We start from the raw sequence: 15356 nt of genomic DNA on the forward strand, positions 1-15356 counted from the left end.
ATTGTAGCCTCAAAATAGTTACTGGTTAATTGGTTGAAGAAAAGAGAGCTTCGAAAATTTCTTTTCTGGTTTTATTAGTTGTATCTTAAATTTCATTACACGAATTGTTTTGACAGTGTTTTCACATTGCTCAGATTGGTTCAAAAGATATAAAATTGCTGTTTTTTAATTTGTTGAAGAAGGTTATCGAAAATTGGTTTTTTTGTTCTACACCAGATTGATCTTGAATATCATTTTATTTTTTAATTTACAAAGAATTTATTGGAACAAATCATTTTCAGAATCGACCCTCCTTGTTTTGTTGCGCCTCCGTGCTGGCGTTATTGAACCTTCTCTTCGTCTTTTGGCCGAAAAATAGAACTGCGACAAAATGGTTTGCCGTAAACGGTATATACGTCTTCATCCTCGTGCCTCCAACTGCAGGAAGAAGAAGTGTGAACATACCAGCAACCTCCGCCCAAAGAAGAAGCTCAAGAAGTAAACTGTTTACTTATGTATTTATGATTGTATAACGTCAGTCATAATACAAAACTGTTTATGATCAGTTTCATATTGTTGTTATTTTTCAGGGTAGAAGTTCGACATACGTTGTCTAATCTACATACCAAAAGTGCTATATCTAAAAATGGAAATTTATAAGAAAATGCTTTCCGTTTGCCTCATCATCTTCTATAACATTGCTACCAGAGGCGTATTTTGCTATGGGGGAGGAGAGACAGTTGCTCCTGACTCCAGTTTGGCCCCCCTTCAGCTGAGATTTAGCATCTTCAAAAACATAGTCAAAATTTAGATAGACCTACATAATTCAAGCATCCAAAGAAATAAATTAGTTTTTTTTTAAGTAGGCCTTTGCCTATATGGTAGTATATATCTCATTTTTCACTTTGCTTGACTTGGGAAAATTGGCTCCAACTTTGCCCTACCCCCCCCCTCAGGATTTAGACGAAGTTATGCCAATGATGGCCACCTGGAAGTCTGGGATTCCTTTTGCAGATCTCTGATGTCAAAATTGACGGAATTTCCCAGTGGGAGGGGGTAGAGGTTATGTTTATTATCGTAGCTTTGTTTTTTGCATTTTAAGGGATTGGAATTTACGTAAAAGGCTGAACTGAGTCCCCTGCTGAAACTCTTTGCTATGGAAAACTCTTTGTAACTGGTGATCAAGTGTCAATCAGTGCTTTTCAAATCGTCTATTCAGCTGTTGATTACATTGGGGTTCAAGCATTGCAACTATTGTGATATTTCGCAAGGATATTTTCTTCTCTTCAAAGTTGGGTAGGTCTTCCAGAATTATTTTCGGAATGTTCGGCTGGAGATGATGTTTTCAAGGTTTTTTTTTAGCTTGGCAGATATATGAATTGATAATATGCAATCAAAGATCAGGTGATAAGTTGATTAGGTAGTACTTTGTCGTGTTGGAAATTACGTCATGACTTCAAGCTCGTTCAACGTCTTGGTTAAAGATTGGTTGGAATTTAGCCATATGGTATGTCATATTATCCGCCTTTTTTGAGAATTAGTGTTCCATTTGACCTAACTGCACATCTAAAGTAATTCAAACGATATCAGAAAATCTTTTGCCCCAAAATAAATTGAATAATTTATTTGTTTGCCATTTTTTGCAAATTTGCCATATTTGCCATTTTCACGGTCACGAGAATGTTGGGGCGGAGGGGCAGAATTATAAAAAAAAAATCTAAGGTGATTTTGATGTTTTTTCGATTTTTACAAAGAAAATACAAAACAAAATATTTTCAATGAAGATACCAAAAAAAAAAATTCAAAATTGAGGAGGGCAAGAACTTCCCTCCCCCAACTTACATGAGTAATACCAACTAACATGACTCCCCCAACTTACATGACTAATCACACATTTCATATTTCTCTCTTTTAAGATTTGGAAAATTATATTTGAATTATCGGTAGCTCACATGAGATTGAAATCGTCCTACTGCTCAAATCTCAATCCGAGAAAACGCACCTTGAGATTTTGAGTGTTGTCGAGAGTAAAATTGCATAAGCTTCATTTCTTTTTCGGCCGTTAACGATAGTGAAAGCAAATAAACAGCGTAAGATAGTCTCGCTGGAAGGACATATCCACTCTTTGGAAAAGTGTTGACGTTGTAATAAGGGTAGAACTGGTTTTTTTTTTTTGCTAAGCAATCGAGGGCAATACAAGGTTCACACATAAACCATTAGAAAAAATGGAAAAAATTCTGCAAATGATAGAACCTACAGTGGTCTTATTTTACAGAATTAAGGCCGTGATTAAATGAACTTGAAAACGTCGAGGTTCAAAATCGAAGTTAGGGTAGCCGTCTGTCTCTCAATTCTCTAGAGACCGTCGATTGTCAAAAACCCTTCAAATAGCACTTATTCATTGGTGGAAATAGCAGGTTAATTATACCAGCTTGTCAATCTGGTCTCTAGGGGTGTTATTTGCGATCTGAAACGATTCTTTCTGGCAACCGACTTGTAAAAATTTCGGGTAGCTGAAAATATTCTATGGGGCTGTTAGAAAACAGGAAAAATACATCAAATAATGGTTGCAATCATCTTACAGGTTATTGTTTTCTTCTCATGATAGTACCGATTTCGTTCTAAAAGCAATATCCTTCATAGAATACACTTGTGAAAAAGAGCGACACATTTTATAAGATTTCTAAGCAACTAGAGGAAATAGAGCAAAATCCTAGCAAACATTTTGTGGCATCTTCAAGAAGCTACGGCCTGATGTTAAAAGCGGTATTTTTCCGCCAATGAATACTTGAGTACTTTTTAAATATAAATTTTCGATTTTAACATGGGATTTTTGAGTTCCATCAGTTCACTTAATCACGGCCTTAAATAAATAAAAAAAAAACTAGTTATTTTTACTGCAAGTAAGGAGCGACATTAAAACTTAAGACGAACAGAAATTATTCCGTATATGAAGTGGTTGTCCCCTTCTCAACACCTCGCTCTTTACGCTGAAGTTCGACTCTGTCACAACTCTACTTTTTAAAACAATACAAAAAAAACTTAAGCGGAAAGAGCGAGGCGTTGCGGAGGGGACAACCCCTTTCATACACGGATTAATTTCTGTTCGTTTTATATTTTAATGTCACTCCTTACTTTCAGTTAAAAAAACTTGTTTTTTTATATTTAATTTATGAACGTTTTTGAATTAATGTATGTTTTGATTTGGGCTCATCGCGCATGAATAATTAAAACGAAATTTGCGTATAATTTTTTTTTTGCTAAATGGCTTTCATAGTTTTGATCGGATGATTTTGATTAAAAAAGGCGTGGGGGAGGAGTCCTAGTTGGCCTCCAATTTTGGGTTACTTAAAAATTCAATATTTTTGTATTTTTATTACGTATATGAGGGAGTTTGCCCCCTGGTCAATACCTTGCTCTTTACACTAAAGATTAAATTTCATCCTAAATCTTTAAGAATGACCCCGCAATCACAAAAGCCGTAGAATATATAGTTGAAATCACTAAAAATACTTTAGCGTAAAGAGCAAGGTATTGTGGAGGAGACGAACCCCCTTATATACGTAATATTTTATGTTCGTTTTAATTTGTAATACTACTCATTACTTCCAGGTGAAAAAAATTATTTAATTTCTCATTTTTTTCAATAATGCTAGAAAATCCTGCGCCCCCTTCATGGAAATTCTCCTCTCATGATAAATTCCTCCTTGGAAAAATCCCCCACGTAACCCTCTCTCCCGACCCACTTCCACCCCAACGCGAAAAAGCCCCCCTGAAAACGTCTGTACACTTCATAATAACCATTACTATATGTAAACAACGGTCAAAGTTTGTAACTTGAAGCCCCTCCCCTGGGAACTGTGGGGGATTAAGTCGTCCCTAAAGACATAGTTATTAGGTTTTCGACTGAGCCAAACAGAATGGTAATAATTTTGATCCGGTGACATAGGGGAAAAAATGTGCGTGGGAGGGGGTCTAGGTACCCTCCAATTTTTTTGGTCACTTAAAAGGGGCACTAGAACTTCGTGGTTGGTCATCGTGGTCGACACGATCACCCCTGGGGAAAAAATAAAACAAGTAAACACGCATCCGTGATCTGTCTTGTGGCAAAAAATGCGAATTACACATTTTTGTAGATGGAGCTTGAAACTTTTACAGTAGGGTTCTCTGATACGCTGAATTTGATGGTGGGATTTATGTTAAGATTCTATGACCTTTAGGGGGTGTTTCCCCCTACTTCCTAAAATAAGGTATTTTTTTTCAGGCTCGTAGCTTTTGATGAGTAAGACTAAACTTGATGAAAGTTATATATTTAAAATCAGTATTAAAATTCGATTCTTTTGGTGTAACTATTGGTATCGAAATTCCGTTTTTTAGAGTTTCGGTTACTATTGAGCCAGGTCGCTCCTTACTAGTTACTAATGAACTTCTTACTAGTTCGTTACCACGAACTGTTTGATATAGTTTTTTCGCTCTTTGGTTGCAATGTGCCTTTAGGTATGTAATTTAAATAAATTATTTTTTTTTCTTGTAACTTTACCGGTGATTTGCAGACAAAACTTAATGATATAATGAACTGGCTGAATGGTGTCTTGATCTACCAAGGACAATTAAATAAGATTTTTGTTTGGTTTCCTGAGCTGAAGAACCGTCGTTCTCATAAGATATTTCTTCTGGTTGTTTCAAGGTTGGGAAGTCTTCGTGGCAGGTCCAAATTAAAAAACAAATTCTGAGACCATTGGCTAAGAATAAAAAGGAGAAGAAAAATTTGTAACGAAGAGAATAAAACGTGGATAACCAGCCAGTGAATAGAAAAATAGTATGCATATGTTTAGATTTGGCCCTATGGGTTTTTCTTTTTTTATTTGTTCTGAGGACTTCCATCTGTTTTTTTTCTTTCTGTTTTCGATAGAAATAAATGCTTTCTAGTTTTCTTTTTTTTCACAGGCTGGAATTATCCTAGTTTTTTCTTCATTACAAAGTTTTTAGTTTAGGTTCACATTTTCGTCAGTGTTGCCAAGAATTGTGAATATAGATAAGGAAAACTAATTAGTAAAAAAATAAATCTTAATTGTCTAATAATTCCCGAAGACAGCAACACCTTAAGTTGTTAAGTTCCATGTGTTTCCCAAGTTGTCATGTGTTGGTGCCATGTTGCCAAGAACATGTGTTTGGTGCCATATATTTTTACTCTTTTTTATCATTCCGTAGATCTGATAAATGTCGCTATCTTGAAATTTTAACCCGACGCCACTTGGGGCAGAGAGGGTGCCAAGGTTGGTTGTTTGATCTGTGAACAGTTTCACCTCTTGAAAAAAAAAAAACAAAAAAAAAAAAAACACTAGAAAACATAATTTGTCCTCGAATGAGCTATTCGTAAACTTACAACAACCGCTCGTTCTACGTCGCGATAATTGAGGAAATCTTGAATGCAAATTGACTTTTGTATACTCAACAGCTTTGTGTGCAAAAGGACACTTGTTAAGTGAAAAAATATCCTTGTATTTTAATACCCTGTATTTTAACAAAATTCTGCAACCAGTGGAAGCTTTTTAGAGAATAATTAAGCCAATTAGTGAAAAAACAAAATTGTAATATCCACAAACCTCCCAGAAAATATTTCACCTAAGATAGCTCGGTACTTATCTATATCTATATATATAAAAATAAGCTGTTTGTCTGTCTGTTGACTGACGTCATGTTTGTGTGTCGACTAACGTCATTATAAGAATTGATCTGTATGTCGTCATGAAGTTATTTGTCGACTGACGTCATGTTTGTCAACTGATGAAATTACAGACCGGGACAACGGGACACGGGGAATATAAATGACGACCAGGACACTCAAAGAGAAATTACAGACTGGGACACCGGGACACAAATAACGACCGGGACACAGGGAATATAAATGACGACCGGGACACAGGGACACAACTACAACGGGGACGCCAGGGGCACAGGGGGGGATATATAAATGACGACCGGGACACGGGGAATGTTCGAAGAGAAATTACAGACCCGGACACAAATGACCACCGGGACACAGGGAATATAAATGACGACCGGGACACAACTACAACGGGGACGCCAGGGGGGGGGGCACGACGACGGAGACACAGGGAATGTTCGATTAGCAATCACCATCAACAAAGCTCAAGGGCAATCATTAGAATAATGAGGTATAGATCTGAATACGGATTGTTTTTTCCATGGACAATTATATGTTGCATGTTCAAGAGTCGGTAAACCTGACAATCTAGTAGTTATAAACACACACACACACACACACATATATATATATATATATATATATATATATATATATATATATATATATATATATATATATATATATATATATATATATATATATATATATATATATATATATATATATATATAAATAGGTTGTCTGTCTGTGTGTTTCTGGGTCTGTCGGGTGACGTCATGTTTGTGTTTTGACTGACGTCATGTTTTCGACTGACGAAATTACAGACCGAGACATCGAGACACAAATGACGACCGGGACATAGGGAATATAAATGACGACCGGGACACTCAAAGAGAAAGTGATCGGGACACAGGGAATGTTCGATTAGCAATCACCATCGACAAAGCACTGGGATACAAATGACGACCGGGACACAGGGAGTATAAATGACGACCAGGACATAAGTAAAAAAAACTAAAAAACTAAAAAAAGGTAAAAACTACACAAAAAACTAAAAAAAAAAACAAAAACTAAAAACTAATAAAAAAAACTAAAAAAGCTAAAAAACTAAAAAAGAAAAAAAATCAAAAAAGGAAAAAAACTGAAAAATAAAGGAGAAAAACAAAACTAAAAAAATAAAAATAAAAAACTAAAAAGGTAAAAACTACAAAAAACAAAGCTCAAGGGCAATCATTAGAATCATGAGGTATAACTAAAAAAAACTAAAAAAAGGTATAAAACTAAAAACTAAAAAAAGACCAATTCAAAAACGAATGTATATACAGACCGAGACACCGGGACACAAATGACGACCGGGACACCGGGACAAACGACCGGGACACTCAAAGAGAAATGACGGACTGGGACACCGGGACACAAATGACGACCGGGACACAGGGAATATAAATGACGACCGGGACACAGGGACACAACTACAACGGGGACGTCGGGGGGCACAGGGGGATATATAAATGACGACGGCGACACAGGGAATGGTCGATTAGCAATCACCATCAACAAAGCTCGTGGGCAATCATTAGAATCATGAGGCATAGATCTGAATACGGATTGTTTTCCCATGAACAATTATATGTTGCATGTTCAAGAGTCGGTAAACCTGACAATCTATTTATATGCACAGACAATGGGACAGCGAAGAATGTTGTATATTCGCAAGTTTTATGTAGTTGAAAACACACACACATATATATATATATATATATATATATATATATATATATATATATATATATATATATATATATATATATATATATATATATATATATATATATATATATTCACAGGTAGGACACAGGAACACAACTACAATGGCGCGTAACTAATATGGCGCGTAACGACTTACACGTGCGGGGGGGCTTGGGGGGTTGGCGCGAAGCGCCCCCACCAACTAGGTGCTGGGATGGCACGAAGCGCCACCCCAACAGCTAGTATATATATAAAAATAAGTTGTCTGTGTCTATGGATCAGGTGACGTCATGTTTCTGTGTCGGCTGACGTCATGAAGTTAGTTTTCGTCATTTTTGCTATGACGGTGACGTCATTAAAGATATTTAAGACATATATGTTCACGTAGAAATCTATTAATGTTTAAGTTTAAAATGACTGATGAACTTACAATGGCAAAAGCCGATGAAGATGATCAAAGAGTCTATGCCAAAATACTTGCTGCTGATAGAGAAAGTCAGAAAAGAAAGTGTGCCGAGGAATCAAAAGAACAGCAAGGAAACAGGCTTGAGGCTAAAGAACGCAAAACCGCGCAGTTAGATGAAGATCCACCTGGACAGCGAGAGTCAAAACATATCAAAACTGAAAATGATAGCGATGATGATTGGGTTTGGGATTTTGACTCGGATAAGGTCATCAATGCCTACCAGATTTTAGTTAAAAAAACAAAGGTTCGGCGATATGTATTTCATAGTGAAGCTGAAAAATAAAGAAGAAAAAGAAAACTGAAAAAAGAAAAAATGTAAAAAACTAAAAAATACTAAAAAGAAAAAACACTCAAAGAGAAATTACAGACCGGGACACAAATGACGACCGGGACAGAGGGAATATAAATAACGACCGGGACACTCAAAGAGAAATTACAGACTGGGATACCGGGACACAAATGACGACCGGGACACAGGGAATATAAATGACGACCAGGACACAGGTATTTAAGAATATCGTTCAAAGAGAAATTTTTAATTGTAAGAAGACCGTTGAAAGAGAAATTTCTAATTGTAAAATGACTGAAGAACCTACAATGGCAACGGTACCACCATCGAAGTAGATAACCAGTGGGTTGTTCCATATTCCCCATTAGTGCGAAACGTCAACCCCAAGTCAAATTCGTGCATTGTTTGGCATCATTTTAACAACCTGCTCTCCATCAGCTCCTACAGAGTTATGGGAAAAATATAAGTCAAAACTGTCCGAAGATATACTCCATCGAAAACAGTTAGAGACGTCAGATACGACTTTTGATTTTACATCAGAAATTTATAACTACACTTTAGTTATTATAGAAGATTTGTGCGTACGTATGGCAAACAAACCTTCTTCAGGATTTGGGAATGCCTTCACCTAACCGTATCGCTGCTGTTTCGACATGTGTAGAATTGGATCGTGAAAAAAGTTACAGTACGAATGATCTATTGTGGTATGTACAAAATAACATTTCCAAGTTAACATCGGAACAAAAAGACATTTATGATACGATAGACTAAATTTCAGGACGTATACAACTACCTGCTGATTTCTGTAATTTAGTGACGTCCAAAAATGAATTGATTGAAAAAGTATTTCCGAATATTCTAAAAAATTATAAAAATAATAAATGGCTAAGTGAAAGAGCGATTCTCACACCCAAAAATATAGACGTCCACGAAATCAACAATATTGTTTTGACCAAGATTCGAGACCAGGCAGTCCTTTACAAGTCAGTCGACACAGTTTTGGAACCAAATGAAGCGGTTAATTATCCATCTGAATTTTTAAATTCCATAGATCTTTCAGGGTTTCCACCACACGTGCTAAAACTAAAAATAGGCGTACCAATAATACTTTTAAGAAATATCAACCCACCAAAGCTTTGCGATGGCACGCGACTTGCCGTAAAAGAAACAATGGAAAACCTAATAGAGGCCACAATCTTGACAGGGCCTTTTGAGAGTGAGGCTGTTCTTATTCCTCGCATTCCCATGATTCCAACGGATCTGCCTTTTCAATTTAAAAGATTGCAATTCCCAATTCGATTAGCATTTGCAATCACCATTAACAAAGCTCAAGGTCAATCATTAGAAAAATGTGGTATAGATCTTAATACTGATTGTTTTTCCCATGGACAATTGTGCGTTGCATGTTCGAGGGTCGGTAAACCTGACAATCTATTTATATGCAGCGACAATTGGACAGCGAAAAATGTTGTATATTCGCAAGTTTTACGCAGTTAATTTGTATTGTATCTACCTATCTATCTATCTATATAAAAACGAGTTGTGTGTATGCATGTTTGTTTGTTTGTAAAAAGAGCGTTTGCATATGACGTTATTATTAGTACATACGGCTTTGTATATGCACAGACAATGGGAAAGCCAAGAATGTTGTATATTCGCAATTTTTACGTAGTTTAACTCCTGCAGACGAAATGAATGCTTGCCTGAAAAATTCTAATCTATGGGCACACGTAAAAATATTAAAATTAACTACAAATATGCGTGTCCGATTGCAAAACGATGACTCTGGTCAAACATTTTCAGATCAATTGCTGGCAATTGGAAACGGAAAGCTCCCAGTAGTGGGAAAGCCAAAAATGTTGTATATTCGCAATTTTTACGTAGTTTGAAACACATATATAAATCTATCTATATTCACAGGTGGGACACAGGGACACAACTACAATGGCGCGTAACTAATATGGCGCGTAACGACTTACGCGCGCGGGGGGGCTTGGGGGGGCGCGAAGCGCCCCACCAACTAGGTGTCACCCAACAGCTAGTATATATATATATATATATATATATATATATATATATATATATATATATATATATATATATATATATATATACGTAAAAAACGATCGAGAGGACATAAGAAAAATAATAGAAAAAATGAATTAGATGTACATATGCTTTCTATAGATCTATGCCAGCTACTTGAATCTAGGGGTATGATTTCTGTAATAAAGTGTCTTAATAATTTATCCAAGAGGAATTTAATCAAACCTTTCTGGATTGTTAAGAATAATACAGCTCTTGATTATAATTTTAAAGTAATATGTGATACAATTTGCATTCTAACTAAAACGAAATTTATTTCAAAAAAGAAAAAGTTCGATAAGATTAGTAATAAGGATAACAGATTATATTTACCTATTAATTTTACTTGTAAGCAGATTGAAGATATTAATTTACCAGAAATTTTAAATCAGCGGCATGTGAAACAGGCCCTTCCTAGTAATTTAAATTATAATGATAGTCCAGTTTTAACTTATAAATTTTCAAAAACTATTGGGCAAATTATTTTTAATTATAATTTAATACTAAAAAAACTAGATAGCGATATAAATTGGAAACCGGTTTGTAATTGTAAGCAACTTGGCCCATTTGTAAATCCTACTTACAAACATGTTATAACAGGGGACTTGTCAATAATAAAGCAAGATGATCTTCAAATTATAATGAATAAAGGGGCTAATTTCCGTCCTTCTCATCATCTGAAACCATCGAGTGTTCTTGATGGCTTGGAAAATGATTTTGATTTATTTATTGATAAGTGGTGTAAGAAAGAGAATAAAAATAAAGAGAGTTTTCAAAGTTGGAAGAATTTAATTATTAGTAGAGTAAGAAATAAAATATATTCTAACTTAAAAAATAGTAACACTAAATCATTATTTTATAATGCGAAGATTAAACAAGCAATTGCTAATCTAAAGAATGAATTTGTAATTGTGCCAGTGGATAAAGCTAATAATAATTTTGCCATAATTTGTCAGAAGCTGTATTGTGATATCTTAAAAAGGGAGTTATGCACAACTAATGATTATGAAAAGGTAAATATAGAGGATGAGAATTAAATTGAAAAGACTGAAGAAATACTTTTTAAAAATTTTAATATTAAAATAAATGACAATGATAAAAGTTCCCTTTCCTATATTGGACTGTAAAATTTCATAAGAATCCCCCTAAACCACGCTTTATTGCTGGAGCAGCTAAATGTCCAACCCGCATTGCTGCTACTGACCTCTCTTTAATTTTAAAGGAAATTATAAATAAACTTAAAACCTATTGTTCTGGTATTAAAAAATTTTCGAATTTTAGTCCATATCGGAGTGTTAATAATTCACTGCAGGTGATAGATTCTTTAACAATGGTTTCAGCTAAAAGAATTGAGTCTTTCGATTTTGCGACAATGTATACTAATTTATCACTTAATTTAGTGTTTGATAATTTAAAAACTGTTATAAAGAAATCTTTCCTCTTATCTAGTAAAAGGTTCTTAAAAATAGACAGTTATAATAAAAAAGCCATATGGACAAACTGCTTTAATACTACAGTTAACTTGAGATGTTACAGCTTGGATATGATTTTTAGGTTATTGGAATTTGTTTTATACAATACTTATATAAGATTTGGGGGTGATTTGTGCAAGCAAATTATGGGAATTCCCATGGGGGGGAATGCCAGCCCATTTATAGCTGACTTGTTTTTAAGTCAACTAGAATATAAATATATGATGGATAAGAATAATCCAATCAATTTAAAACATGCTTTGTCAAATAATAAAAGATATTTAGATGATATTTTGGTCTTAAATTGTAAGGATTTCATTGATATTTCTAAAAATATATATCCATCAGAGCTTATTCTTGAGCCTAGTCATGGCGCTGGTCATGAAGATCATTTCTTAGATTTAAATATTAATATTTGTGATAATAATAAATTAAGTTTTAAAATGTATAATAAAACGGATGATTTTGATTTTGAAGTGATTAGTTTCCCATTCCCTGAAAGTAATATACACTCAAATATCACATTTTCAGCGTTTTTCTCACAGTTACTTCGTTATGCAAGGATTTGTAGTAATTATATTGATTTTAAAAATAGATGTAAAATCTTAAGCCAAAAATTGATATCAAGAGGTTTTTCTGCAAATAAATTAACTTGGCAATTTAAAAAATTTAGTTTTCATTATAACGAACTTTTAAATAAATATCAAAAGAATTATCTAGAAATACTTAAAGAAATTTTTAACTAATTTCGGAGGTTCGAGAAATGTTGTCACAGCGCCATTTATTTTGAATTGTGTTTCTAATTGAGCGGATTTTTAAAAAAAATTAGCCACATGGTAAAGATGAATTCTATAATTGTTTAGTTCATTCAGGTTTTTTGCAATGTGTTAATATTTGTGATTTGGTAAAATTTATAATATTTAGTTTACCTATTGTTGCTAAAGGGAGGGATATATTAACAGGATAAGCTTGTTTTGGTTTTACTTGGTTGTTTTACATTTGCTGTTTTTTTTTCATAGGCATGTATTTTGGGGGTGATACCTGACGCGGGGATGCCATGGATATTCTGTGGTAGCCACAACACTGTGCTGGGTAGAGAATTTAGAGTGGCGAAACCCTATATAGGCCAGTGTATTCTCCTGATAAGCCCTTATGTTGGGTGTTGCCTCTGAATTATTTGTCTATATTATTTTTTCTATTGTTCGGTAAATGACGACTTATACTTATTGACGACATGACTGCCTGTCCATGGATTATTCTTTATGGTTGATTGTGTGTGGCTATGCTGTTTGACCTATGTGATTGTATGGATGAGTAGGGTTAAGGCCTCATTCAAGTGCTTGTCTATATTAATCACTAATTTAGGAAAACAGTCTTCCTTTTCTCCTTCTGTCTCTTTTTTTTTTTTTTTTTTTTTTTTTTTTTTTTGTGTGTTTGTGCTGTAGCATTGGTGATTTCTCTTTTCATGATATATATATATATGCACAAGCGGGGCACAGGGACACAACTCGCGCGCGGGGGGGGGGCGAAGTGCCCCCGCCAACTAGGTTTTGGGGTGGCGCGAAGTGCCATCCCAACAGCTAGTCGGTTATATAATAAACACTCAAAAACTGAAATTTTTATAAAGCTAATGAATTAAAACAAAATATGATGAAAATATAATACTTTATTAGGAAAATTGTGAAATTGCAACTTAGAATTATATACCCAAAACGCAGAAATGTCGTTAAGAATCGCGTTAAAAGGAGGTCTTTGCCATTGACACATTTTTTGGTTTTGAGCAACAAGCCCTTATCCTGGAGAAATATAATTGCCTGTTCTTTGGTCCATGGCAAATCCCAAATCTTAACTTGAACATCCATGGTGAGACACTATTTTCTGTTTACTAGTCAAAGCAAACTAACCGGTTATTATCCCAACTAACCGGTTATTATCTAATAACCGGACACTATTTTCTATTACTAGTCAAAGCTAACAGGTTATTATCCCATCTAATCTTTTCCATCCAGATCATCGAGAGTGTAAATAAGTTACTTGACCAGTTTCTTATGTCGAAATTTTATAGTGTTTATTATATAAACCGATAAGTACCAATAATTCTAAAGACTGAAATAATTTGTAGCTTAAAAACGGGACTCAGTGTCCCTAACACACGGGACTCTGAACAAAGGCCAGCATTGTGAGTCGGCATTGTTTACGACCTTTGTTATTCTGAAAGGAATGAAAGTGAAAGGAAAGGAAAGGGAAAAAATGGATAAGTTAATGTTGCCCAAAATATACTTATTGAGAGCATGTTCCCTCTCTAATTCTTTGGTAATAAGATATCTCAGGGAATATGTTGTCGAATGTTAGTTCTGGAGATTCTACTAATTCATGGTCCCAAAATGGAGAATTATAGTGTCCCCAAGCTCGTGGAACCCTGGCTCTAAACAGGATTTGGGTATTGTAAATTTTATTACTGCAAAGGGAAAGTCATTGCCTTATGAATCATCCCCAGCTGAGATCTCTGTTATTCTAAGTTTAAGCTCGGAAACTGTTTTGACCCTGTAAAAATTTGGGGTACCACCCCATTTCCTGATCAGTTGAAATTGTAATGTTTACTAAAATACTCATGATCAAGAACGTACTTGTGAATCAATTTTTCCAGAGGAGGGGGCTTTGAGATGTTGCCAAAAATAGGGGAATTGCGTCGAAATCACGAAACTTCTGCTGGGGCTAGAATAGGCTGTTTAAAAAGAGGTGGTTAGCTACCCCGTTTGGCCATGATAGGATTAAATCGAGATCAGTCAACATTGTAGTAAAACTGCCGTGTCTTCCCGAGAATTTTTCTTCAAAAGAAAGTAATTTTGTTCCTGAAATCTTTCTAAACTGTAAGATCTAATTCATATACAACCATTAACATAAGTGATTTATTTAAAAAGATATAATCCATCAAACACAAATTTATTAGTACTTGACAACATGAAAAGGGCTTCTGACCTCTAAAGCTTGTCTCAAATACACATTTCTGCCAATATTTCTAACTGTAACTAGCCAAAATTTTGAAAGGGGGGGGAGATGAACGGATTTATTCCGACTGGCTGGTTATTTTACCTACCAAAATTAAGATTTTGCTAAAATCACAGATGAATTGCCAAGATCGTGATAAAATCGTGTGCTTACTGTAACAAATTTACGGCCTTACTAACCGTTTTATTTAATGTCAAAGAGCCCTGGGAGGTGGCTTCTTCACAACGCCCCTCTCCCCTGCGTAACACTTCCGTGACTCATGTATTTTGGTCAGAAAACCTTGACGTGTTACCATCAAGAATGCTAAAGAATACAACGTTATTTTATAAGATAGAGATAATAAAAATAATCTGTATATAGAATACATTTTCTCATAACTCGTATCAGACCTCGTGATCATATTAATGTAAGCATGGGCATAGCCAGGATATTTGGTGATGGGGAGGGGAGAAAAGGTGAAGGTCCCATGCAAAAGAAAGCTCAAATAAACCTGTTGTCCTTTTTAGAGTGTGCAATTTACATTTTCTATTATGATTGCAAATACCTATCCAACATATATTTCAGTTCATAAGATTTGAAGCAAAAAATAAAGGTATCTGTAAGTGTGCCATTCGTAAGCCAAAATGAATAATTCTA

At 34.9% G+C, this 15356-nt stretch overlaps 1 protein-coding gene across 1 annotated transcript in view; it reads left to right on the top strand.

The window, feature by feature from the left end:
* LOC136037013 (uncharacterized) overlaps window positions 1-547 on the top strand; it is a 47567-nt gene extending 47020 nt beyond the window's left edge. The window contains exon 7 of the mRNA XM_065719429.1: window positions 282-547. Coding sequence (XP_065575501.1) covers window positions 282-358 — 77 coding nt within the window. The 3' untranslated portion in view covers window positions 359-547. The remainder of the gene's footprint in view (window positions 1-281) is intronic.
* Window positions 548-15356: the final 14809 nt, after the last annotated feature.

Source organism: Artemia franciscana, chromosome 16 (assembly GCF_032884065.1).
Source record: "Artemia franciscana chromosome 16, ASM3288406v1, whole genome shotgun sequence".
Taxonomy (NCBI): Eukaryota; Metazoa; Arthropoda; class Branchiopoda; order Anostraca; family Artemiidae; genus Artemia; species Artemia franciscana.